General features: G+C 55.3%; 1 protein-coding gene and 1 pseudogene across 7 annotated transcripts; one reads left to right on the forward strand and one right to left on the reverse strand.

Annotated features, from left to right (window-relative positions):
• Positions 1-14: 14 nt before the first annotated feature.
• On the reverse strand, positions 15-1,374 carry LOC122157400 (annotated as a pseudogene).
• Positions 1,193-24,624, forward strand: IKZF3 (IKAROS family zinc finger 3). 7 transcript variants are annotated; one of them, XM_042813022.1, is made up of 9 exons: positions 1,318-2,149; positions 2,365-2,417; positions 4,825-4,878; positions 5,163-5,273; positions 11,654-11,911; positions 12,541-12,708; positions 14,160-14,276; positions 18,462-18,578; positions 22,034-24,624. In XM_042813022.1, the coding sequence occupies exons 2-9, from the start codon at positions 2,393-2,395 to the stop codon at positions 22,705-22,707; spliced, it is 1,524 nt and encodes a 507-aa protein (XP_042668956.1). In that variant the 5' UTR covers positions 1,318-2,149; positions 2,365-2,392; the 3' UTR covers positions 22,708-24,624. The 7 variants fall into 7 exon arrangements, with proteins under 7 accessions (XP_042668961.1, XP_042668956.1, XP_042668957.1 ...); XM_042813027.1 differs by lacking the exons at positions 1,318-2,149; positions 2,365-2,417 and adding an exon at positions 1,193-1,248; XM_042813023.1 differs by lacking the exon at positions 2,365-2,417 and having other exon boundaries at positions 1,318-1,665.
• The last annotated feature ends 931 nt before the right edge of the window (positions 24,625-25,555 follow it).

Consider the following 25,555-nt stretch of genomic DNA (forward strand, 5'->3'; position numbering starts at 1 on the left):
TGGATGGGGGGGGTTCCAACGGCCTTTCTTGCCCTCCTCACCGCCACAGGGCTGCCCCACACATGGCCCCAGTGGAGGGGATCCCAACCCCACACAGAGCCCCGCTGGGAGGAGGGATCCTGGCCCCTCCCTTGGCTGCCTTTCCTCCCACAGCCTGTGCTCTTGTAATTTGCTTTGTTTTCCAACAGCAGCGCTATTTCACGAAGGAAAACAGACAACGAGAGCCTGGTTCTCAGTCTTATCTCCTCTAATCTCGGGTGCTCCCAAGAGTGGAGTCCGTTCCATGTGGCCCCGAGTCCAAGGAGCGCTGCGCCTGGGGTGTCACGACGCCAGGAGATCGGCGGTGGCTGATGTGACGTGTCTGCAGCATCGGGGCCACTGACACCCAAAGGAAACCACGTGGGAAGGTTGCTCGTGTGCGTGGGCACCGCTGCGTGCGGCTGCCGCAGGGGTGGTGGATCCCAGAGCAGAAATGGTGCTTTTAAGTCTTATTGTTTTCCTTTAATCCCGTGACGAATTTGCGCTCGGAGACGTGAGCTGGAGGTTCGCCAGCTCCGGGTGGGATGAATGGCTGGGATCCATGGGATCCTGTGGGGGGGATCCTTGGCTTTGCCCATGGGAGTGCACCCGGAGGAGCGCTGCCCCCCGACTCGTGGAATCATTTGAGTTGCAGGAACCCCACCAAAGGCTGTCTGGCCCCGCTCTGCACTGAATGGGGACCCCCCCAGCTCCATCAGGAGCCCAGAACCCATCCCCTGACCCCGGGTGTCTGCAGGGATGGGGTGCTGCCACCTCGCTGACAAACTGTGCCAGCCCTCACCGTTCTTACTGTAATCTTTTTCCTTTAAATCTCCTCTCTTTCAGTTAGAAGCCATTTCCCCTTGTCCTGTCACAGCAGGCTTTCCCAAAGAGTCTGTCCCCTTCTTCCTACCATTACTGAAAGGCCACTGTAGGCATCAGGGAGCCTCCTCCCCCCTACATTAAACACCTTCAGCTCTCCCAGCCCGTCCCATGGAGGGTTGTTCCACCCCTAGGATCGCCGTTGTGCTCCTCCAACAGCTCCAACGAGCACCCCAACCTCGGCTCACCTCTGCCCTTGCCCCATGCCCGGCAGCTAACCGCAGCGCCCGGTGCCGGCGGGGTCACAGCCCTCCTCCCCCTCTCCGTTCCGCCGCTCTCCGTTCCGTTCCCCTCCCTCCGGATGCGGAGGAACGCGGGGCCGCGGAGCGGAGCGCTCGGATCGCGCAGGTGAGGAGCGGCAGCGCGGCGCCGACCCCGCGGCGTTGGAGCTCCGGTGCCGCTCAGGGCTGCGGGGGAACCGAACCGCGAGACGGGCTGAGGCGGCTGCGGGGGGTCGCCTTCATTTCTCCCCATCCCATTTCAGCAGCGTCCCGATGCGGTTGGGCTCAGCGCCCTCCGCGTGAGCCTTCAAAGTGTGCGCTAAGGAACGAGCGGGCGGCTGCTTGCTTTCCTCTTGCAAAGCCTCCCTGCAGCTTTCGGGAGCAGCGAAAGCCCGAAGTGTGCGGTAGTGCGGGGCTGCAGCCCTTTCCTTCCTTGAGGAAGGAAAACAGATCGTTCTGGCTTTTCTTTTAACAAGCCTGGAAGACGGCTCCACAAAGTGCCCCCATCAGAGCCGGGATCGCCCCATGCTGCCCCAAGACCTTGGTGAGAGGCTGCAGTCTGAGTCCTGCTGGGACCCCTCAGCCCGGATTCCTCTGCGTGCTGATAACTCGAGGGTTTGGTTATTTTGAATTAGGAGCAGTTTTCTATTGGAAAGCATCCGTGTCCTTTGGGTTCTGAAACGCGATTTTGCGTTGCAGCAATATCTCGCACACAATCTGACTTAGCTGGGACTGCCTGAGGGCTGCCGCCGTATCTCAGCAGCAGTTCTGCTCTCCGTGGCTTCGTTTCCTCCCTCTGGTAGCTGCAGTTGCTGAAGAAGTCGCTTCGCCTTCCTGTTTTGGCGCGTTCAGGAGTTAACGTGGAAACGGCGCTTCGGGTCTGGGGCTGTAGGTGGGGTGGAGGATCAGCCCGGCTGAGGTCGCATTCAGGGATGGAAGCGGTGTAGAAGGCAGCGTTAAACGGCTTCACCTCCGGGTGCGAGAAGTGCCGCACTGCTCTGTTTCCATGGGTTCCGAGGGCTGCTGAGGTCAGTGGGAAATCGGCGAGGAGCACGAGGGGCTGCGCTGCTTTGCTCTGCCGTGGCTGTGGGAGCCTTCCTGCGGGCAGGGGCCGGGCCGGGCTGCTTTCTCTTGGCGTGTTGGGCCTTTTGGGAGAGGCCGAGAGGAGGAAGGGGGCAGTTGTGCTCCGCGCTGCGCTCAGAGGGCCGGCGGCAAGGGATGTAAAAGGACATCTGCTCTGCAGCGCTGTCGGGTCGAGAAGTGAGAAGGCAATGGTGTGGCTCGGGAAGCACAGAGGTAAGGCCATCGCAGCTCCAGCCCTACCCAATCCCGTGGCCCAAAGTGCTTTTTTCAGCTACAATCCAGGCAGACCCTTCCGTTGCTTCTAAGAACGGGCCGGGCTGCAGGATGGGGCACTGACGTGGCTGCGCACCGCGGTGCCTCGCCGCTCCTCTCACGACCCATTTGAATATTCGTGCTCGTTTCGCCTCCTGGCGCGGCACACGGGAGGACCGAGGAGGGCTGTCGGGGGCACAGCATCGTTACTTCTGCTTCGTAACAGAGCTCCGTGCTCGGCTGCAGCCACGGCACCCGGTGTCCTCCCTGTGCCCGCTGCCCAGCCGGTGGCTCTCGGACCCCTCGCTGCCAGGACAGAAGCGCTCTGTGAGTTCCCACCTCGTGTTTTTTTGGAATGCTGGGGAGTTTTTGTGCGGGGTTGGGGATTGGGGCGCTCGCGTTCAGCGCCGTGAAGGGTTGGGGTTGGAGTATCTGAGCTGGGGAAGAGATCTGAGATGGAACGTTGACAACCGGGGGTTTCATACGGAGATGCTGCTAAGCCTACAGGGAGCTTCTTCAGGTGAATGCGCGGCGGGGGAGGAGGGGTGGATGGACGCTGAGCCTGGAAGCGACGCAAGGACCGGGCTGCTTCTGCACAGAGAGGAGATGCTGAGGGCCGTGCTGCCCGGCAGTTGCCCGTGGGCTGGGATCTGTGATGGTTTCACGTCAACCGGTGCACAGAGAAAGTCTCCGTGCTGCTGAGATGCAGCCGCTGCCGTAGGGCTGGCTGTGCCCTGCTGGTCGTTAAGGCAGAGCCGTCCAGACAAAGCGGCACAGAATAGCGGCGATTTGAGCCTCTTGCCGAAGCATTGCTTGTTTTCAGAGCTGTGAGGATTCGTTTAATGGAGTGTCCACGTTATTTGGGTGTAAGGTCAGAACGCACAGCAGGGAGAGCTTTTTCTGCGTGCTCTGCATTGGCTGACGTTTCCGTGTCGCTGCTCTGGGTCGTTGGGCCCATTTGCCTCTCTGCACTTCACACTTCCTGCTACGGTAAAATGAAACAAAGGCAAATTAGCAGCTTTAAATATGAGGCAATTGGGTATTTCTGATGCAGATGGAGTGAATATTTGAACTTCTTGTTATCCAGCCCTGTGACTTCTCTCACGACAGAAGTTAAGGCAGAATTTATGTCTCAAGGAAGAGAGGCTCCATGAGAAGCTCGTCCTCGTGCAAGGACAGGAGGTCTGGTTTAATTACAGGAGATGTTTCATAGCTGGCAATGCTTCACAACTTGTCCACAGCCCCAGGAGTGCAGGCTGCTGATGGTTTGGGTGACTGCAACGCCTGCCCTCACCGCCTCTCCTTTTCTCCCTGCTCTTTGCTGAGAGCTCATTAAGGGCAATGGGAACGGAGTGCAGCACAGAATCATAGACCAGAACCACTCAGAACCACCACGATCACCAAATCCAACCCAACCCCTCCCCACACCACATCCCCCAGCACGGCTCTGAGACCCACTGCTGAGAAATGGGTGCAGAGTGCCCATTTTAGGGCTGCGACGGAGCCAAACGTTGAAGGGCTGTGCTGGGTGCATCTCCTTTTGCTTTCCTTGTTGGTGCATCTCCTTTTGCTTTCCTTGCTGGGCTCATCCAGCCGTGCAGCTCTGGGCAGCCCTGTCTGAATACTCCATTTCTCCACACAGAGTGAACAGAGCTTTGTGCATCGACGTGGTGGAGACCATGGAAATGTTCCATGCGTGGTGGTGGCACAGATAGATAATAATGGGCTGCAGTTGACACCTCCTGGCTGAGCTGCTACCTGACCACCAGGAAAGGGCTTTGTCCCTCCTGGTGCTGCTCCTGGGTTATGTGCAAAGCGGAGAAAAGACGCTCAGGTCTGTAGAAAAAAAAGAGGAAAAAGAGAGAGGAAAGGAAGGAGGAAGGAAGCAGATGGCTGTGACACCGTGAAGCCTGGAAGCCAGCCTGCAGCTGCAGGGCTCTGTGGGTTCCAGCATCCCTTGGGATCCCCATCACAGCTCCCAGAGGGGAACTGGGCTCGTGTCGGTGCCAACAGCTCTCACAAGGGCTGCAGGTCTGTCCTGGGCTGTGGAAGAGGGGCTGTGGCTCTTCCTGCTGCTTTCTGCTCCATCCGTGTCAGCGCTCGCGGGGCGCAGAGGGGAGAGCAGTGGAGAGGGCGAGCCGGTGCTGAGCTGCAGGTTGCACTGAGAGCGAGAAATGCAGAACCTCTCGTTTGGGGCATATGTAAAAGCCTGTATGCTGACACGTGATGATCATTAGGTAATTATTTGAGTTTTGCTTTTTCAGTTTGGCTTCCAGCGAAGAAGACGGAGCTCTCAGATTAACAGCCGCACTGTGAGCAGCTTTGCAAATCTGGAGCAGCTCAGAGCTGTTTTCTGTGTCTTTTGCAGATTCACAGAGCAGCATGGATCTCAGCAACCCCCAGGAGCAGCCCAAGGCCGCAGGTACAGCCCCAGCATCCTCCCTTTTGTAGGGAGGGGGTTGTGAGGACGAGGGCATCGCTGCTCTTGCTGTCTGTTAACGTTCACAGCATGTTGGGATGATTTGATTTAGTAAAGATTTGGTGCCTGCTTGTGTCTGGGAATCTGTGTGCAACTTCTGGGCGGCAGATTGGCTCCATGGAATTGCAGTGGGTGCAGCAATAAGAGAGCAGTGCTGGGGGTTGGAGCTCGGAAACAGTGCGGCAGAAACAGTCATTTCTTTTCCCAATTTGCTTTGCTTTTTCCAGAGGGACAGGAGGTTCTGGAGGAGTGCGACCTGAGCAAAGGGCAGGAGGTGAAGGGCACGGATAATGCAGAGGAGCTGAAGGAGCACAGTCAGTCCAATGGAGAAGCAGGAGGTACAGTGGGGGTGGCACACAGTGGGGGGTGTCCCTTGGCTTTCTGTGCGTCGTGGGAGCAGTGAGGAAGGATGTGTTGGGTGTAATGGAAAACAAACAGCTCCTGCTGGCTCCTGGATGGAGAAATTGTTGTGCCTTCGTCCTGCATGCACGCAGGGTGAGGAACCTTGAGTTTCTCCCTTGAACCAGAAGCTCATGGCCTGAACCAGCAGCACTGCCAACATTCCTGCCTGGAATGGATGCTCTGTGCTGCTGGGGGCAGCCCTGAGAGGCAGCAGGGGCTGGGGGTGCAGGCAGCACAGCAGTGCTGTGGCTGTGGCTGGTAGTTCTGACACAAAGTTTTTGCGTCACGTGAATCAGTGATTGCTGCAGGGCTCCTGGTTTGGGATGTTCAATGGGAGCCCCATCCCTGGAGGTGTTCCAGGCTCTGTCAGTTCCTTGTCTGTCTGATCTAGAGGTTGGCGGCCCTTCCCATGGCAGGGGATGGAAGCAGGTGGTCTCGAGGTCCCTTCTGACCCAAACCATTCTATGGTTCTGTGATTCAATGACTTCGTGTTGGGCCGCAACAAAATGTTTGGGTTTCCAACTTCTCTGTTATTGAAGCTGTGGGTACTGCAGCGTCTGGGCCGGTGGGTTCTGCTCCACTGACCCTAAAAGGGGACATTTCATGTTTTTAACTATTGAACGTGGAAAGCTTGGGCCTTTCCTACACCCAGAGCCATCTGATGTTGCCTTCGGATCCCACAGCTCACGAAGCACTGCCAACCATTTGTGCACCCCACCACTGTTTCATAGAAGCACAGAATCTTAGCATCACTGAGGCTGGAAAAGTCCTCCATCATCATCCAACTGCCCTCCTCCCACCAGAACCTCCCCTCTACGCCGTGTCCCATAGCACAACATCTCCAGGTTGTGAGGTGTGTGAACACCTCCAGCTGCCGTGACTCCCTGGGCACCCATTGCAGCATCTGACCTCTCTTTCGGAGAAGTTTTCTCCTCATATCCAACCGCAGCTCTGCTTTCCCCTCCTCCACGCTCACCCCGAGCAGAGGCAGGGTTGCTTCAAACCTTTCTGGTGCCGCTGAGCACGCGGGCTGTGTTTGTTCTGCACCGCAGCTGCTGGAGGTGGGATGCCGAGCGGCCGACACAGCGCAGCCCTGCGGAAAGGCTCCAGCAGCTGCAGGCAGGAGGTTGCAGTGATGGGGCAATTGGCAGCGCGGTGGAAAACGTGCACGTAAGAATTCAAAAAAGGAAGAAAAAAAACACAACCAACAACAACAACAACAAAAAAAAAAGCAATTAAAAAAAGCCCTTCTTTTGCCTCCAGGGGATGGAAGCTGCGCTGCGGTGCACACGTGTGCGCCTGCTGCAGCCCCGCGAGCAGCGCTCGCTTCCTGTGTCTGCTCAGAGGGTGCTGGGGAGAAGTGGGGGAGCGCTCCGTGCCCCTCATTCCTCCGTGCACCCCGGAGCTGAAGAGCCCTGCAGTTTAAAAATCGGGTGGAAAGAAAAGGCGTCGCTTCTTGGGGGACCAAATCCAAGGGTCCCCCAGGGACCCAAACCCAAGGATTCGGTTGCTTTGTGCCTCGATTCCCCTCATCCTGAGGGGCTGAAACTTTTGGGGCGTACGGACGTCAGCTCCCTTCCGTGCTTCCAAAACCAAACCTGGTGGTGGCTGCGGGGCTGATGAGGGACGCGGGGGAACTGCACCGAGCTCCCACCGAGCCCTGAGCGCACGCACTTATCAGCCCGGGGAGGAAGCGCCGCGTTTTTATCAGCGCGTTCCATCTCCGAGCGCTGCGCCCGGGGTTTATCTCGCGGCATCAGCGCTGCTGTGCAGCCCTGCGGGGCTCTGCGCGGGGGCACGGAGCGGGGAGGCACCGCTGTCAGCCCTGCGCCGGGTGGGAATGATGCGGGGAGCAGAAGGCATCGGCTGCCCGTGGGACTGGGGCGGGTGCGGGGCAGAGCAGTGCGTTCGCTCCTCCTGCCGTGTTCCCCCCTCGATGGCGGTGGTGCGCGGTCGGTTGATGCTTTCGGTGCTGGGATGGGCTGTGCGCTCTTTTCCCCGTCTCCTTGAAGAGAATTTCTCTTCGGTGCGTGTTTCAGATCCGTCCCCTGCTGTTCGTAAAGATCCAGCACGGTCTGAGGAGCCATGGGGCCGCCCTGCTCACTCCCTGCACTGGGGGCAGGGACACCCGCAGCTCTGTCAGAGCGCCCCTTCATTTTGGGCTTCTCGAAATTAAGGGGGGGGAGAAATATTTGCTGTTGGCATTGAGTTGAAATCTGCTCTGAGGTGGATGAGCTGCAGTCCCATCCACCGCCCTGTGCAGAGCAGAGGGACCCAGGAACTGGAATTGTTTGCGGGGAGACAACGCACTGGAGGGGCTGTGGGGGCTCTGTGGGGTCGGAGCACGGCGTGCTCCCGCTGAGGGGGAACACTTCTCCTTTATCAGCAGTTCCATCCGTCTCATGTCAGCGTGTCTCAGGAGGAAAGTCCTGTGGAAATGCTGTTATGGGTTGGCAGAAAGTTGGTGTTAGATGGGAAATATCGGTTAGGAAATTGGAGACATAGGTTGGAACGCAGACTCCTCATTAAACCCCCCCTCTGTGTCTGAACAAAGAGCTTTAAAGGGCTGCGATTGAGTTCGGGTTCAACCCAGATCACCTCTGAGATAACAGGCATTGTTCTGCTTCTAAAATATGTGTTATTCTTGTAATAATCACACAACAACAAGATATTGTGCTTTGGCAACAAAAGGACGTGGCTGTAGCTCCTCCAAACGCTCAGAAAGCGACGAGCAGCGTCCCTCCCCCCCTTCATTTTGCAGCCCCCCTCCTCGCATCCCTCTACAAGCAGTGGGACACGGTGTGACTCTGGGGACTCCAAAAGGTCCAGGAAGGGACCCCCTGCCCGGCCACGTGTCTGTGCAGCTGTTTTGGGGATGAGCCGTAGGTTAATTAATCCCTGGTAGAACCGCGTCCCCTTGATACGCACAGCGGCAGCGTCCTGCGCCCCGCGCCCTGCTCCGAATCCCATCCGCAGCTGTCAGCACCCAGCAAACTATTTATCTGCTTCCACGATTCGTTTAATTGGATACTTAGGAAGCGGCAGCCGAGAAGCGCTTTTCCCTTTTTCCTCTTTTATTTCTTTTCCCTATAATCTGAGGGAACATCTGCACCGCGAGGCGCTCATTATCTCCCGATCGGCGCAGCAAATCAGCGGCACCGTTAAAGTGCCACATCGCCGTGATTGAGTTCCTTTGTTCCCCCGTGGACTTTTTGCACGTGTGGAGGTGTCACAGCGGTGGTGTCACAGCGGAGGTGTCACCCCCAGTGCTGCTCCTTTGGTGGCTCCTGTTGCTCCGCCTCGTGCTTCTTGCTGTGCCGAGGCCAAACTTTGCTCCACAAACCCCGCACGTCTTTTTTTTCTCTATCTGATGCTGCGTTAAGTCTGATAACAGCGGGTGTGTGTGCATGGGGGGGTTGTTCCGAGCCTTCCCTTCTGGTGCTGCCCTGCTTTGTCCTTGTCCCCGCCGCTGGTGCTGCTGGCTGCTGGATGGGACGCACACGGAGCTGCTCACAGTGACTCACTCTGCAGCCGCCACCGCTGCTTCGCGTTGGATTTTTTCCAGCACCCATTGTTTTTACAGCGTTTCAGGTGAAACAAAAATATTGCTCTGGAGCCCGTCTTTCATCTCACAGCCACCTCCCCAGGAAGCGAAACCCCACGCTCAGCCCTCCTGCTTTTGCTTTGCTGCGTGCCGCTGCTCTCTGCCCCGCGCTGCCCTGAGCTGAGCGTCGTTCTGGCTGCAGCTCTCCTGCGATAACAACCCAGCTTTGTTATTGCTGGGGGCAGCTGTTGTTTTCCCTCGGTTCCTTGCCCCTTTCTGCTTGCTGTTGCCTTCCTCTTGCTTAAGAGGGACCAGCCTAGAAACTCCTGATCCCATCGCGATGCGGTGTGGGTGGGATGTCGCACCCTTCTGATCTCGCAGCATTTGCTGTGCCTCTGTTGGTGCATGGAGACAACGTTGGGGCTGGGGAAGGGCTGAGGCTCTTTCAGACCCCCCCCAGCCCTGTGGTTCGGTCTGGGCTGACCGCACTCCTCCTCATCTTGTGTTGGAGCTTTCCTCTTCATCTCTGCCCTCTCCCAGGTCGGGGTCTGTCTGACTGCAGATGAGGGTGGAAAAATTCCAATGCTTGTAATGTTTCTGATTTTGATCAAAGCCTCTTCCTCAGTGCTGCTGCTCTGTGCTCTCAGCCCCAGGAGGGGGACAGTTTCAACTGAGGTTCTTCAGGCACCCCCATGGGACGGAAGCGTGGTGTTGGGGTAGCCCTGCAGATGGGCTGAGCCGTGCTCCATAAGGCAGTAAAGCGTGGCTCAAATGCATCCATGTGCTCCATAAAGGAGTAATGCATGGATTGGGTGCAACTCTCTGCTCCACATGGCAGTATTGCACGGCAAGCAGTCGGTGTGCAATGTGGGAAATGCAGAGGTGGAAGCGTGGGATGCTCCTTTGGGCACCCAGCAGTGCTCAGCCCTTGTGCTGAGCTTCAAGGATGCTGCCATGGCTCTGGGAGGGTGAGAAGCTGTGAGCTGCTGTGAGAAACGGTAGGAAACGGCAGAGAGCTCCTCTCACGTGAAGCTTGCAGCTCGTCCCTCCCCTGGAAGCCATTGCTTTCAGTGCAGGCGGAAGGTGAGACGTTGAGTAGAAAGTGGGAATTGAAATTGTGTCAGAAAGTGGCACCGAGGTGCAGCTGCTGTGCCTCCCTGCTGCAGCTCTGATGGCTTTGGAACCGCCGCCTTCGAGGGGGAAATGCAGCTTTTTGGTTTCGGGAACGAGGTTCTGTGGAGGGGTTCTGATGATGGCTGTTGCTGCTCGGTGGATGGAGATGCGTGCAGGAACTGACTGCCAAAGTCCTGAGAGCAGAACCACCCCCCCAGGGCAGAGACGGTTTGGGGAGCAGGGCTGGTCCTGAAGGAGGGGTGATGAGAAGTGACGTGGGTGGACCTGCGTGGAACCTTCCAGCAAACCCCTGTGAGCTGTGTGGGCCGTTGGGAGAGGAGCAGCCCCAGGGCTGGGCTTCCCTGTGATGGAGAAGGGCAGTGGATGCCATCATCCCGGGGAAGGATGACACTGAATGATGACAGTGGATCCGAGGCATCTCCCCGAATTCTCCTCTCTGCTCGAATTCCTGCACGAGGTAACACAGCTCTCAGCCCATCTGTTCCCTCCATCTTTGTCCCAACCGCCTGAGCACGGCACCAACACCAAGGCTGGAGGAGGGGCTGTCCCCAAAATACAGCTGAAAACATTGATTTCATGGAAGCATTCGTTGCCAGGTTTTTATGTCTTTTATGTCACCGCCTCATTTTCGCTGCCGCTGCTGTTTGTTCTCAGCATTTGATGTGGTTTATTACTCAGAACCGGAGCTAATGCACTCGGCAGCCCAAGTTCTGCACTTGGAGAAGGGATCAGTGATTCAGCCCCACGCTGACTGCCCAGCCCTGCGCTCAGCAGAGCAGCAGGCAGCCGTGAGAGCGATGCTTTCCAACAGGGCTCAATAGATTTCATCTGCTGATGCTTCCCTTCACCCAACTTGAGACAGAACTCAAGGCTCAGCCGCAACCCGTGCAGAACAGTGGGTGTTAAACTGGACAAAAGCTGCCCCATCAGTTGGGAAGGATTGTAGTGCGAGCTGTGATGCTGCGGTGGGGAGGGAGAGGAAATTTGGGCATCATCAGCAGTTTGTATTGCGAGACCCATCGCTCATCCTGGAGCTCTGCGAGCAAACTCAGCTGTGTGTTCTGCATGGAGCTTCTAAGAGTCTTCTCAAAATCTTGGAGGTGTTTGGATTAACACTGCAGTGGCAACTGAAGATTAGAACGAATTGCCTAGGATTAATTGCTTAGAATTAATTGCTTAGAATCAGTTGATTAGAATTAATTGGTCAGAGTGTTTACCCTGAGATCACTGGAGGTCTCAGCAGAGCAGATGCAGTTTTTGGCCATGCTGGAAGCACCGCAGGACACTTCCAACGCCGTTCTCTATTCCCAGCTCACAGAAACGCCCCGTGGCGTCGATTCCTGTGGGTCATTCTGGGCTGTGGGTCATCCTGCAGAGCAGCACCTGCGAGTGCACGCGTGGGGTTTGCGCTGCGTGATTCTTTTATCGTCTGCAGAAGGAAATAATCCACCGCAGGTAACAGCAGGGCTTATCTCGCTGGGGGCACACGGGGGTTTGTCTGACTGCGTTTCTTTATCTCGGTGAGGTTAAGCAAAACTCTTGGGGAGATGGCTGATACAAGTTTATGTAATTTTTGGTGAGTATTTTATCTCAGATGATCGTTTTTTCCCCCACTTTCGCGCTCTGTTTTGCCTGCAGATGATGTTAAAGTGAAAAGCGAATACGGTGACAGAGAGGAGAGTGCTTTAAATGCTGAGCGCATGGAAAACCCGGAAGAATCCGAAATACCTTACAGCTACCCCAGAGAATACAGCGAATACGAAGGCATTAAGCTGGAAAGGCACCTGGGCTCCTATGACAACGCCAGGCCAGCGAGTGGCAAGATGACCTGCGATATCTGTGGCTTAGCCTGCATCAGCCTCAATGTCTTGATGGTTCATAAACGTAGCCACACCGGTAAATACCCCACCTTCTTCTTCAGTACTGAAAGGATAACAGTCTGGGATGAGAGAGGATGCCGAGGTTGGGCTTCCCTGCTTCCATCCCACAGGGGTCTCTGGCAAACCGCTCACGTTTCTGTGCCTCACTTTACCCACTCTGCCCTATTGGGACTCCATGTCACAGCAGCGCGTTGGTGAGGCGTGTTAAGGATTTTGGATGAAAGGCACTGTGTCATTTCAGTATTTCAGCCCCAACACACGGGTCAGATGGTTTCTGTGCTGCCGTTTCCAGTCTGTGTGCTGTGTTTTTGTGCCGCCCTTGCGCAACAAACCAATGAGCATCTTTGGTTTTGAGCTGGGAGATAGGGCTTTTTTTTTCTTTCTAAAAGTTGCTAGCTTGTTGGAATCAGCCTCCTCCAGACCACTCCTTTCCATGGAAAACCTGTGCAGTGGTTTCCATATGTGTGTTATGAGAAGCTCTGACACCAGAGCTGCACCCAACTCCCACTGAAGCCAACGGAAGGGCTGTGTGTTTCTGTATACAGAAATTGATCTCATTCTTTCCCCTTCCAAAAAGGAAAGGGTGTGAGGATGGCGTGATACCCACATAACCATTAAATGTCCTTTTTTGTATGTCATTTTAAGGTGAGCGGCCATTCCAGTGTAATCAGTGCGGAGCTTCCTTTACTCAGAAGGGTAACCTCCTCCGCCACATTAAGCTACATACAGGGGAAAAACCTTTTAAATGTCATCTTTGCAGTTATGCCTGCCAGAGGAGGGATGCGCTAACGGGTCACTTAAGGACACATTCTGGTAAGTGACTTCAAAGGCACTCGGTGTGTTTCAGATGTGTGTCACCGGGACACGACGTGCAGAAAACAGTCAGCAAAGTCTGCGCAACTGAATGGGTTCTGAGGAGCTGGCAGAGAGCAGCGAGGGCTCTGTGCCGTGTCAGTGGGACCCAATGGGACCCAGCGGAACTGTGTGGGACCCAACGGGTCTCAACGGGACCCAACAGAATGCAGTGAGACTCAGTGGGGCTTGGAGAGACCCAACGGAACCCAACGAAACATGGTGGGACTTGATGGAACCCAATGAGATCCAACGGGACCCAGTAAGACCCAAGGGGGCTTTGTGGGACCCACGAGATCCAAGGGAGCTTGGTGGGACCCAATGGAACCCAATGAGACCCCGGAGGACTTGGTAGGTCTTGGTGGAACCCAATGAGACTCAGTGGGACCCAATGGAACCCAATGAGACTCAGTGGGACCCAATGGAACCCGGTGGGGCCATCCTGGGACTTGACTGTGCCCTGGATTTGCTCAGACACCTGTAGGAGCAGAACCAAAGGCAGCGTTGGTGCTGGCAGCACCTTGCTGTGATAGTGCCTTTCATCTGAACTTCTTAACCTGCTCCACAAATGCGATCCCTCGAGTTTGGTGTAGGGCGTTGTGTCCATTGCACAGGTGGGAGAAACGGAGGCACAGAGCTGAGGTGATGTGAGTAACAAGCCGGGTAGAAATGGATGAATTCCTCCAATTCTTTAAGATCAGACCGTGCTGCTCTTTGATTTCCTGTCTTATAAGGGGGCCCAGAAAGAAAGCAGATGTTCTAAATGATAGATATTATCTCTGCACAGTGCTGCACAGAAAAAAAAAAATGCAAACCTCGCAAAGAACCCAAGCTAAAATTGAGATTTACCTGATGTGAGTGAATGAGATGGGTCTGGCCAAGGGCAGGAGCAGTTGTTGTGATCGAAGCCCCACAGCACATCGTGCTCCCAACACAACTGGTGCTTACCGAGGCCAGAGTTTGAGGGCTGGCTAATTAAACAGCATAAAGAAAGCGACCTAGGAACACAATGTGCTTCCTGATAAGGTTGTTTGGAGATGAGCTGAACCCACAGATGGTTTTGTTTTGGTCTCGTTTTCATCACTTTCATGAAATCCTTTGAGTACCCAGTGCTGACGGAGCAATGCCGGGCAGGTGGGACACGGCAGCACGGTGCCATCATGGGGAAGTGATGCTGAGGGGAGCCACCAGCTCAGATCAGCCTTTAGGGAGCTTAGGGATGAGGAAGGCTTTGCAGGAGCCCTAATATGACCCCAGTAACCCCAATTTTAAGGCAGTTTCCATGCTCGTAATCCCAACAGACGTGTAAAGCATTTCTCCATGTGCCGAACATTAGGCTGCCAGCAGTACGCCTGAGTGCCAGGGCGGGCGGGTGATCCTGCAGCTGTTCAACTCTCCCTTCCATTTCACAGTGGAGAAGCCCTACAAGTGTGAGTTCTGTGGCCGGAGCTACAAGCAGAGGAGCTCCCTGGAGGAGCACAAGGAGCGGTGCCGCACGTACCTGCAGGGCAGCGGCGGCTGTGAGCCAGGTGAGTGCCTCGCATGGCAGGGCTCGTTTCTCTCTGTTTTGCACATCATTCTGGTACATTTCTGTTTAGAAACAGGGCTTCTGGTGAGCTGTTAGCTCAGGCTTTGCTCCAATGGCTTCCAGTGGGGCTGCAGTGTCTCACAGAGGGTCTGGCTCAACGCACTCCTGGGCAGCCAGCAGCAGAACGCTTTCCTTGGCATCGCTTTTTTATCTCACAGTGGCTCTGAATACAACTAAAACACCTTCCAGGCAGCATCTCTGTAGGTGACACATTTAGAGAGACAGCCGTGTTAACGAATTGTCTCACAATAACCCAAAAGCTGTGCCCAGCGATGCTGCTGTGCAGCAGAGCTCACGGAACCCAAAGAACCCTCAGCAATCTGGTGGTAACTGCGTGCAATGAGGATCCTCACCCTGTGCAGGGGGGGTCTGTGTGTCTGCACTGAGACACCACCCTGAAGAAGCAGTGGTTGAAGGGTGCTCGTGGAGCTCCTTCTTTCCAGCAAGCAGTCGTTGCTTTACAGCAGCACTAAAAGGCGCTGGCTGTGTGAGCGTCAGCAAGTTTTGGTTTTCATGAGAACTTGTGCACGTTGTGACTGTGGTTTTGTGTTACAGTACACACTGTCACGATGGCAATCGCCCCGAGGTGTCCACCGCGGGAAAATGGAAAACATGATACCACCCTCCATCTCTGCTTTTACACCATTCTCGTGGCTCACATTCATTTCAGAATAGCGACACGTCACGCATCCACAGCCTGCAGCGCAGCGACCTCAAAGGGGTCGCAGAGGAAACGTGAGTTTCCAGCGCACGGCGTGGCTGTGCTCTCTCAGCCCTCCTGAAAACGCATGGCAGTGCTTCTCGTGGAGCAGTGAGTGATGAAAAACAGGAACTCCTGTCTTGCTGAGGTGTTTTCTTTGCACTCAGTTTTCTGCTGTCGGCGTCGCGGAGCAGAGGGGGACCCCGGCGGGTTGGTTGATGCTGCTGGTTGATTTTTTCCCTCCCAGAGAGGAGCGCTTTGTGCTCATTTTTAGCATAGCTTTCAGGCTTCTGACCCTTTTCCCATGGCTCCCTTTGCTTTGAGTTTCGGTCCCTTTTCCTGCGGTCCCTTCCACACGGAGCCAGCTCTGTGTGCCTCTGCCCGTTTATCCGGAGCACCACAAGGCTCCAGCAATGCCATTCCCATCCTGCTTGCTTTTTAACATGAGGTTTGCACGTTCCTGGCCCAGCAGCAGCATGGAAACACCTCTGAAGAGCAGCTTCATGCAGCAGCGTTGCTCAGGCCCTGATAACGATCTCTGGTCGCGTTGTTCTCATTGCACAATAACCCGCCTCGGCTCCACTCTCCATTATTTAGTGACCACACTGAGAAGTGGCAGGAAGCAATGCCTCTAATTCGAGCTCGTCTTTGTGCTTGAGGGTTTTGAATACAATGCCCACACGTTCTAAAAATGACACTCTCATTTATGGGGCGAGAGAAACCACGCTATGGAAACAGCGAGGTATGGGAGAGGTGCTGCTGTCCGTGCTCTGCACAGCGACCGGAGCTGGCGGGGAGATGTGTTTGCAGAGGGTTCTTGCAGCATCTGCAGAGATACTTCAGTTTTCTGGCTGCGCTGTTGGACCCCTCGGCTTGTAGGGTGTCCCTATTCCATGGGCTGAAACAGGCTGAGTGCTGGCTTTGGGGCTTCAGGGGCTTTGGGGTTTCTTTATGAGTGTTCAGCTCTCAGTGTAACTGTGAGCAAAGCACTCGGTCCTTTCTGCCAGTCAAACCTGAAGTTTACGTTTAAGATACATGTTATAATTAGATAATGAGTTCTTTAAATTGGGGTCGGGGTGCAGAGTGGGGTCTCCTGGTGGGTGTGGGCACGAGATGGGGAGGGTCATGGCAGGAGGAGATGGATGAGATGGATCTGGTGACTTCTCCCCTCCTTTGAGAAGTCTTTAGAGAATGCTGAGAGGGAGCGCTTCCTAAATACCAGGCTTTGCTCCTGGAGTGCTCGGGGGGTGGCACAGAGCTGGGTGAAACCATTGGGTTGGGTTTGGGAAGGGAGCGCAGTGCTTAGGAGAAGCCATGCACCGTGGGAGCAGATCCTGTTTCCCTACAGCTCTGCTGTGAAGGTGCTGATGAGAGCTTTTATGCCCCATAAACAGAGGTCATTTATTTCTCTAGGAGGAAATGCCCTCTGGCCAAGGTCACTGCTGCCTTTGCAGGGAGCTGCTCGCTGCCCCCTGAATGGGAGGCACTCACTGAACGGGGTTCCCCCAGTGGCACATAACTGAGGGGACAGGTGGGCACTGATGCTCTGCTGTGTGTCAGGGCAGGTGGGAGAGATGGCAGGAACTGCTCCGAGCTCACCAGGAGGAACAGAGAGATTCTGGGGATGGGAAATCCAGGCTTTAGCAGTGCAATAGATGGTAAAGACAGGGGTTGAGAAAAGGGGGAACTAGAAAGGAAAAAAACTACTCAAGAAAAGCAAATGGAGAGACAGCAGGTGTTAGGGTGGCTTTGTTCATGGCAGTTGTGGATTTTCTTTAAAAAAGCAATGGTTATGAAAGACCTGTCATCACGACTGAATCGCTGCAGAAGCTGACTGGGCTGGGGAAGCTCGGAGCGTGAGCTGCTGTTATCTGAAGGTAACACGAAGTGCTCAGAAGGGATCAGACAGTTTGTGGAGCACAAGTTCCAGAACTAAAAACCCCACGAGGTGCTGCTGCCCCGGCTGCCCTGACTCATCGCAGGAGCTGGCAGCAGCCGGGAGCTGCACAAACATCACCGACCCGTTCTGGCTGAGGTTTGGTGAGTCATGCTTCGTGCCGCCCGAAACCCATCTGATACCGACTGCAGTCACAATAAACACGTGAGGAGGGGCTGGGAGGTCTGGAGGGAAGTGCTGCATGCAGAGCTATGGAAGGGTGATGGTGCTCCTTCGTGCCTCGAGCTGAGCAAACTGTAATTTAAGCCTGGCGCTGAATAGAACTGCACTTAGCAGGACTGAGATGATGGCAGTGTTTGTATCACAGCTCCCTGGCGCTGCTGCTCTCTCATGCAGACGATGCTCCATGTATTTCAGGTATCTCTGTGCTCCACTAGGAGCCAGCATTCCTACTTTGGCATTGCCTTGGGAAAGCAAATTGCCCTTCCCCACCCTCCTCAGGCAGCAAACGCCAAGAGGAAGGCACAAGCTCTGAAAAGCTGTCACTGCTGTGGTCCCTAACGCTGCAGCCCTCCGTGCTCCTTTAACAGCAAAGCAGCACCACCGATACTCGCTGGTTTTTGGGGCGAAGCTGCAGCAGTTACACTTGTTATTAGTTGGGTAGTTGTGAGATGAGGTGGCAGCGTGGCTGACCCCGCTCTGCTGCTGTGCAGCTGTTTCCCTGAAGCAGTGGGCATTGCAGGAGAGCTCTGGGGAATAGGAGGATCCTCAGGACCTCCCACGGTCCAGGGATTGTGGTCCAGGGGCATCCCACGGTCCAGGCTCAAGGGAGGGATCCCAGGGCACGTGTGCACTTCTCTGACAAATCTGGGAGGTTTGAATTGGCTTTCAAACACCGAATGCTTTCAAGCGTGCCGAAGGAGGGAGCATTCTCAATGGGCTGATGGAAAGAAGAGCTGGAGCCGTGAGGATGCTTGGAAAGATGGGCTGTGAGGAATGGCGGGGGGTTGCGTGAGCTCAGCGCCACGCTGCAGAGCTTTGCATCTTTGGGCCCTTCGTGAGAAGGCGCGCGGTGAGCGAGCTGTGAGTGATCTCTGGAGCAGCGCAGTGGGGCTGAGCGCTGGCTGGGAGCCTCGGCTGGGACTGCAGGTGTCTGCAGCTCTTACTCAAAGCAAAAAGGCCAACCGAGCTCCGACTCCAGCACCACGATGCTCTGCAGCCGCCCGTCCGGCCCGCCGGGCTCCCGCTTCCCTTTGCATCGGTTTCGCACGGCTCTGTGCTCAGTGCTGCTCCCGCTGACCGCAGCGCTGCCCAGCGCACAGAGAGCAGCAGCCGCCGAGAAAGCAGCGACCCACCTTAAGGACAGACCTCCAAACCGTTTCCTCCTAACGAGTGGGGCAAGCTCCGGACATTCAACCATTCACTTCTTCCTTTTTTTTTTTTTTTTTTTCTTTTTTTTTTCTTTTCCCCTTTTTCACCCATTTTTGTTTTGTCTTTTTTTTTTCTTCTTTACGCCTTTTCCAACCCAGCCAACGTGGAGGCAAGGCACATCAAGGCCGAGATGGGGAGCGAGAGAGCCCTGGTGCTGGACAGGCTGGCGAGCAACGTGGCGAAGCGAAAAAGCTCCATGCCCCAGAAATTCGTTGGTAAGAACAAAAACCTCCTTGTGTGAACTGCAGAGGTGGGCAGCAGCCCGTAGGGAGGTCCTCTGTGCTCTGCCAGGGTCCTCTCCAAGCCCACAGCCCAACAGAAGGGGGTAGGCAAAAAGCAGCAGCCGTTTTCTCACGTGGTTTGAGCAGTTTGCTGTAGATCTCGGGTTTGAAAGGATCTGTTCTATAGAACTGCTGCTGCTGTGCTTTGCACCTCCGTGTGCAACAGTTTCTATCTCACAGGCTCCATGCTGTGCTCTGCATCAGTGCATCTGAAATGTTCTCTGCTGGGTTCTTTCCAGGAGGAGAGCAGCGAAGGTTGGTGCTGTTGGAAGCACTCCTGGGCAATGGGATTCTTGCTGCATGCACAAGCAGGATGAGGGCAGGAGGTGGAAAGGCGTTAGGTCCTTGTTAGGCCTTTGTTAGTCATCTGCTGAACTTCAACATGATTAAAAAAATATCGAGCCCTTTCTTGTGGTCACTTCAGCTGCAGGATGTTTCCATAGCATTCTCTTTGCATTTAATTCCATATGATCAGGCTTGCATCCTGGGATCCTGGATGCAGGTCTGGCAGGTTGTGTCAGTGATCTCCTTGGCTGTCTCATGTTGTTAATTTCATTGAACTTTGGGAAAGGAAGATGCAATTCTCCTGTCCTAAACAGAGAGCTGACTTAGGAGCTCTATGGCTATGGATGGGTAGGGTTAGGGTCAGGGTTAGGGTCAGGGTTAGGGTCAGGGTTAAGGCCAGGGTTAGGGTCAGGGTTAGGGTCAGGGTTAGGGTCAGGGTTAAGGTCAGGGTTAACACTGGGCTTTCAGCATCCATGGAGACTGCTCATGTAAACTCAGACATCTCAATATGCATTTCACATGTCGCCTTTCAGCACAGAGGTGAAGCAGCTCCAGCTCACGTTGTCTGAGCTCCTCTGGGGACTCAGTGCTGAGTCTGCTGGCTGGGAGTCGGACCTCAGATGTCACGCTGTGATTCAAAACATTAATGCAAATGTTTTTGAAAGCCTTCAGCTTCCTTTTTCTGATGCTGAGTTCAGCTCCAGTGTTTCACCATTGCCATCAGTTCGGTCTGCATGCACTGCATTGCACACGGCTGCTGCAGCCACTCGTGGAGCATCCCGAGCTGGGAGGGCTCCATAGGGATCACTGAGGCCAATGGCTGCATGAAGCATCCTGCTGATTTCTTCTGCGAGCATCTTGGGTGGAATGGGCCCTTGTTTTGGTTTGGGCTGGCACCAAAGCATGTTGGCTGGGAGGAAAAAACCCTTTCTTATGACTTGGGGTCTCTGCTGTGGTCCATACAAGCATGAGGAATGCTTTTGCTTTCTCGTCTCCAGTGGCACAAATCGGAGCCTCAAATGAGGAGATGGGCAGCAGAGCATATTCTCTGCCCTGTGCCCTCCTCCATCCAAAGGCTTTTGCAAAGACATTGTGCTCAGCCTTTTCCTGAGCTGCAGAGGAAGGAGGGTTTGGTGGCAGTTTTATCATTCTGTGTTTCACACTGTGCTGTAGATTTCCACTTTTCTTTGGCACGGAGCCGCACCTAAAGTTGACCCAAGTCAACACCAGCAGTGCAGCTGATGCGTTTCTTCCAGTTGCCACCATCTGCTCACAGACCTCTGCTTCCTCCTTTGCAAAACCAGCCTTTCCCTCACACCACCGGCTCAGGCCTTTCTCATGGCAGCGGAGGTGCAGCGCCGCTCCGACGCTTCGCCACCCCCCGCCCTGTGCACAGGGCTGATGAGAAGCTGCCCTGTTAGGGGGCAGGAAACCGCTGCCCTCCCTGCTCCCAGTGCCCACAGCTCATCGCATTGCAGGACCTGATGCGTGTTTGAGAGCAAGCCCAGCAGCACTGCAGACCCGTCATCCGCTACGGCTCAGCTGTGAATTCTGACGGGGATGCTCAGCTCCCCGCTGGCTGCTGTGTGAACCAGCAGAGTCCCATGCATTCAGTATTTAATTTGGCCGTTTGCAACGACTCTGCGATGCTTCCTGTGGCAGCTTTGCTCAGAATGATCTGTTCAGTTTTCCTCCTGCAAAGACAAAACGTCCCGGCCTTGGGCACAGCACGTCCTGTCCCATCGCCACGCGCTCCCTTCCCTGCTGCTGCATCTTTGCCCTCAGTTTTCTCTCCAAATCCGTAGGGAGTTCGATGTCTTTTTGCTTTTGCTGCACGTGTTGTTTTTTTTTTTCTTTCGCTTTTTTTCACATCTCACTCGCCCAGAGCTGCTCTATGAGTCACACAAATGTGCTATATCACTTTGTTGCCTTCTGTGTGAAGATGGATCACAAGTTGGGTGAGGGCTGGAAGCAGTTACCCTTGTGGTTCTGTAACCTTTCTGAGTGTTTTATAAGAGAAACGTGAGCTCCTGGTTTTCTGCAGCGAAACCTGAAGAGTTTCATATACATTGAGTCACGGTGTTGACAGGTGACTGATAAACATCTCTGCACTTCTCCAGTTACCGTAACTAAGAGATTTAGTGGATCTGATGCTTGAAAGCCAGTTGCACATGAAGCACTTGGTCCTTTTCATTTCTTTGTTGCTGTTGAGTGAATGATTCTGTTTCACGTAACCGCAGAATTCGGTTAGTTATTTCTAGATACTCATCAAAAAGTGACTCGAGCTCCTCTGGGTGCAGTTTTCTCCCCTCCTTGCACCTGGTGCAGAGGCTCTGTGCGCTGCCCACGCGGCCCATGGCCCCTCATGGAGCCACACTCGAATCCCCTCCATCTGCCAACCCAAGGGCTCCCAAAGCTCCATCGCACCCAGGCAGGGACACACCTTGCTCCTCTCTGTTGGGCTCTGCAGACCCGTGCTGTGTACACATAGGCAGATAACTGCTGGATGCCTGGAAACCTCTGCTGAGGTCAAAGGCAGCGGGGCAGGCGGTGATTGTCAGGAGGTAACGGAGGAGATGGGTTTAATTGTCTTAACAGCACGTCGATGCCTAACGGCGTGTAAGGAATGACTGCTGGGTGGGTGTGGGGCTGCACTCAACCTCTGCTGGTGTTGGTATGAGAAAGGGGACAGGGCCAGAATGGAGGGTTGAGGTCTTGGTACAAAACAAGGAGTGTTTGGGTTCTTTATTGGTTGGCTCTTTTACGACAATTTGTATCAATGATGTTCACTTCTTCTAGGAAAAAAATGATGGGAATAAACGCATGGAAGATTTTCTTGAGGATATTCTCTCCCTTAGATCCCAGAACAGCCTGACAGTGCTGGTGCTCATCTGCCCCATATCTCCACCACCTCCCCCAGTAGAGTTTTGTTCCCAAGCCCGCTCTTTAAAAGGCCAGCAGGAACCCGTGCTCGATGTTCCCCGTTTCTGCAGCAGATTTTTCATTCCCCTTTGCTTCCCAGAGCCTGCAGCCCTCTGGAGCAGCATCACAGAGCTTCCATACCGCTTCCACCCCCCGCTAACGTGACATCTCCTCTCCCGCAGGTGAGAAGCGGCACAGCTTTGACGTCAATTACAACTCATCCTTCGCCTACGAGAAGGAAGGCGACATCGTGCAGGGCCGCATGATGGACCAGGCCATCAACAACGCCATCTCCTTCCTGGGGGCCGAAGCCCTGCGCCCTTTGGTGCAGACCCCCCCGGCTCCCACCCCCGAGATGGTCCCGGTCATCAGCACGCTGTACCCCATCGCTCTGCCCCGTGCCGACGTCCCCAACGGCAGCGACGACAAGAGCCACGTCCCGCTGCGGGAGCGCGCCTTGTCCCCCAACAACAGCGGCCACGACTCCACGGACACGGACAGCAACCACGAGGAGCGGCCCAACCCCCCCTTCCCGCAGGGTCCGGTGCTCCCCGTGCCCCGCAACGGCCTGCAGGCCCTGAAGGATTTCCCCCGGCCCTACGACATCATCAAACCGCCGGCCGTGTGCCCGCGCGACGCCTTCAAGGTCATCAACAAGGACGGGGAGGCCATCGGCGCCTACCGCTGCGACCACTGCCGGGTGCTGTTCTTGGATTACGTGATGTTCACCATCCACATGGGCTGCCACGGCTTCCGCGACCCCTTCGAGTGCAACGTCTGCGGGTACCGCAGCCACGACCGCTACGAGTTCTCCTCGCACATCGCGCGCGGGGAGCATCGCGTGCTGCTCAAATGAACGGCATCGGCACGAGGGAACCCGCCTGGCTTCACACAGCTCAAACCAACACCACCTCCTGCGTTTTCCTACGCCGGTTTTGAGGGCCAGAAGGTGACGACGCCTTTATGTTTTCTATTATTTTTTTTTAACAAGATTATTCAGTGTTTTGTAGCATCCGTGCCCAGCTGCTGTGCCGATGCGGTGCAATGCGTACCACAGGCACAGGCTGCCTTTTGTATGAACTTGATGGAAATTAAGAGCCTTTTAAGGCGTTTTTTATTTTTCTAACGTGCATTTGTTTTCATGGTGTATGCTTTAACGGCGTGAAAGGCTTTCGTTCCCCACTGCCAGCTGCTCTGCTTGGTCAGATGTATAGGAAGAACTTGTTCTCATCACCAAAACACAGAAAACTTCGCCTGGGAGGGATTATTCATTCATTTTTAGAGGTTTTCCCCAAGTCTGATGCACACACCGTCCCGTCCCATCCCCCTCATTTCTCACCACTCTGCCTGTTTGAAGCCTCTCCCCACGTGCACCTCGCCCGGAGCAAAAGGAGCAGCAAAACCCAGTTGTAGGGCTGGGGTTTGTCAGCAATGCATGTGCTCCAGATACCCGCTTGACTCTCCACGTGCCAGCTGGGGGAAATCCCCATTTCCGTGGATGGGAAGCCCTGATGCACGCCACGAAGGAGGACAAAGCTGCACTGGAGCTCATGGCCACACCGTGCCCTCTGTTTCCCCGTGGCCACCAAACACAGAGCCTCCCATCCCACAGCGGTACTGGCAGATCTCAGCACACGTGTGTGGGGTGTGCAGCTCGGACGTGGGGATCTCCCTGGGGCTGAAAGGCGCCGCTTTGCAACACGGGCATCGGTGATGACTTTGAAGCCGGTTTGTAAGATGGTTCTTTTCATCTGATCGCTGCTCTGCAGCTGTCTCATTAGTCATGGTGCGGGAGATTGGTGTGATAACGGTTCTGCTGAGCTCGGTTATTCCTGGCAAAGTGTTTCTGTAGGAGCAGGATGTGTTCCCGTGGACTTTTCACGTCCCCTACGCTGCTCCATGCCAACACCGCTGTGGTCTTTGGCAGTGTGATAGCTGTGGTGGCCCCTCTGCAAAGGGGGGGGGGGGGGGTCGGGGTGCAGAGCACCAGATGGAGTGTGAAGGGTCAGAAATGCCCAATTTCATTCTGCCTTTGGCCTTGCTCTGTTCCCTTGGGTGCCGCCTCCCTGAAGCTCAAGGTGCAAAGTGGAAATTATTCATTTTTTTCCCACTAATCACGAAATCGTTACGGCTGGAAAAGACCTCGAAGATCATTGAGTCCAACCAAGGCCACGTCCCAGGAAGGACGGATCGATCAGCTGCTGTGCAGAGCGCTGCAGGAGTGCGAGGTCCTGCTTATCCACGGGGGTGAGGAAGGAGAACTGGTTTTGAAGCCTTGTGCTTGGGAAGGCTCACAGCAGTCCCCATTTTGGCCAATGCTCTGCTCAGCACCCGTTCCCTCATGCTGCTCCATGGGGACACAGTGGTTCCATGCACACCAGTCCTCATGCAGCAAAAAGCATCTCTCCACTTTTCACGGGGAGCAGCACGGATTGCGGGGCGTGTATCACACTGCTTTCCTTCTCACATCACCACTGAATCCAGGAAAACACCTCAGTTGCCCTTCGTTCCCCCCCCAGGCAGGACCAGATGCAGCCCACAGCCTCGGGAGCTCAGCAGGAGCAGCGCTGTGGGTTCTGTGGGGCTCAGGAGGAGCCCAAAGGCGCCGTTTCCCGCTGTGGCGCCGTCGTGTTTTCGTGCTCTCGGCACAAGGCGCTCGTTTCGGTTCAGCCCGCGCTGTCTGGCGTTAATGAGTGGTTGCTCGTTGCTGTTGAACAATGACATATTGTGGAACTTCAACCCAGTCATCTATTAAAAATAATGTGTATTTCCACGTGTGCCATTTCTCTGCCGTGTCCGGGAAAACTGCAGAAAGCGTGGCACTGACCCAGGCTGAGCAGAGTGTGGGCAGCTGGGGTCGCTTCGCCTTGCTTGATGTCCCACAGCCCTGGGGGTGTCTCTACCTCGGCTCCTCCCTACAGAAGTGCTGCTTTGATGCATCAAAGCCCCCCTGCCCACACCCAAAGGCCCTTAGAAGCCCCAGATTCAGTTGGTGTTATGACAGAGAGATCCCTATCGCCCGCTGTGCTGTAGTGGTGATAGAGCACAGGGGAACTCGTTTCCCCCGTTGTGTTGAAACTCACTCTGTGGTGCATGAAACGTCCCCTCCGGCTGTGGGGCTGCGTCCAGGAGGTGAGTGGGGCTGCAGCACCTCATCCTGTGGGTCTCTGCACTCCAGTGTCTCCCCGGCACCTGCTGTGACCTGCTCCCCAAAGCCATGGGGAAATGGGGTTTGAGCCCAGCCCTGTGTTGTCTCTGGAGCGAAGCCACATGCGCAGTGCCATGGTGGGGGCAGTGGGTACACGACCTGCCCCGTGCCCCCATTGCTGCCAGCAGGGTTATATCTGGCCCCACATTTGCATTGCGGCGAGCCGACGCACCTGGGCCACCAGTGCAGCCCTCGGGGGAGTGAGGGCACCGGGGGATGGAGGGGCTGGCAATTGTCACACGTGGGGACAGGAAAGTCCCGGCAGGCGCTTGTTTATAGCAGAGCTGTTCCCCCTGGGGCACAGCCTGCACCCGGGGAGCTCAGGCAGGATGAGGAAGATGCTCCTTAGCTGTGACTTTGTCTCCCCAGTGGTGCACCCCAAGGCATCTCCCCATCTCCCCTTCCTGCTGCCTGGTTCCCCCTTCCTACAGCAGCTGGAGGAGAAGCCAACAGACCTCCCCAGCTCCACAGCATCGGGGCTGATCCACCCCCCCCC

Source organism: Centrocercus urophasianus, unplaced genomic scaffold, assembly GCF_019232065.1.
Source record: "Centrocercus urophasianus isolate 14NV4802_14NV808 unplaced genomic scaffold, USGS_Curo_1.0 seq_1342, whole genome shotgun sequence".
In the NCBI taxonomy this organism is placed as follows: domain Eukaryota; kingdom Metazoa; phylum Chordata; class Aves; order Galliformes; family Phasianidae; genus Centrocercus; species Centrocercus urophasianus.

Coding starts and splice junctions, on each gene's coding strand:
- IKZF3 (XM_042813022.1), top strand. CDS start 2,393: ATGGTGTGGCTCGGGAAGCACAGAG. Junction 5,274..11,653: donor GTCCAATGGAGAAGCAGGAG/GTACAGTGGGGG, acceptor TTTTGCCTGCAG/ATGATGTTAAAGTGAAAAGC. Junction 11,912..12,540: donor TCATAAACGTAGCCACACCG/GTAAATACCCCA, acceptor TGTCATTTTAAG/GTGAGCGGCCATTCCAGTGT.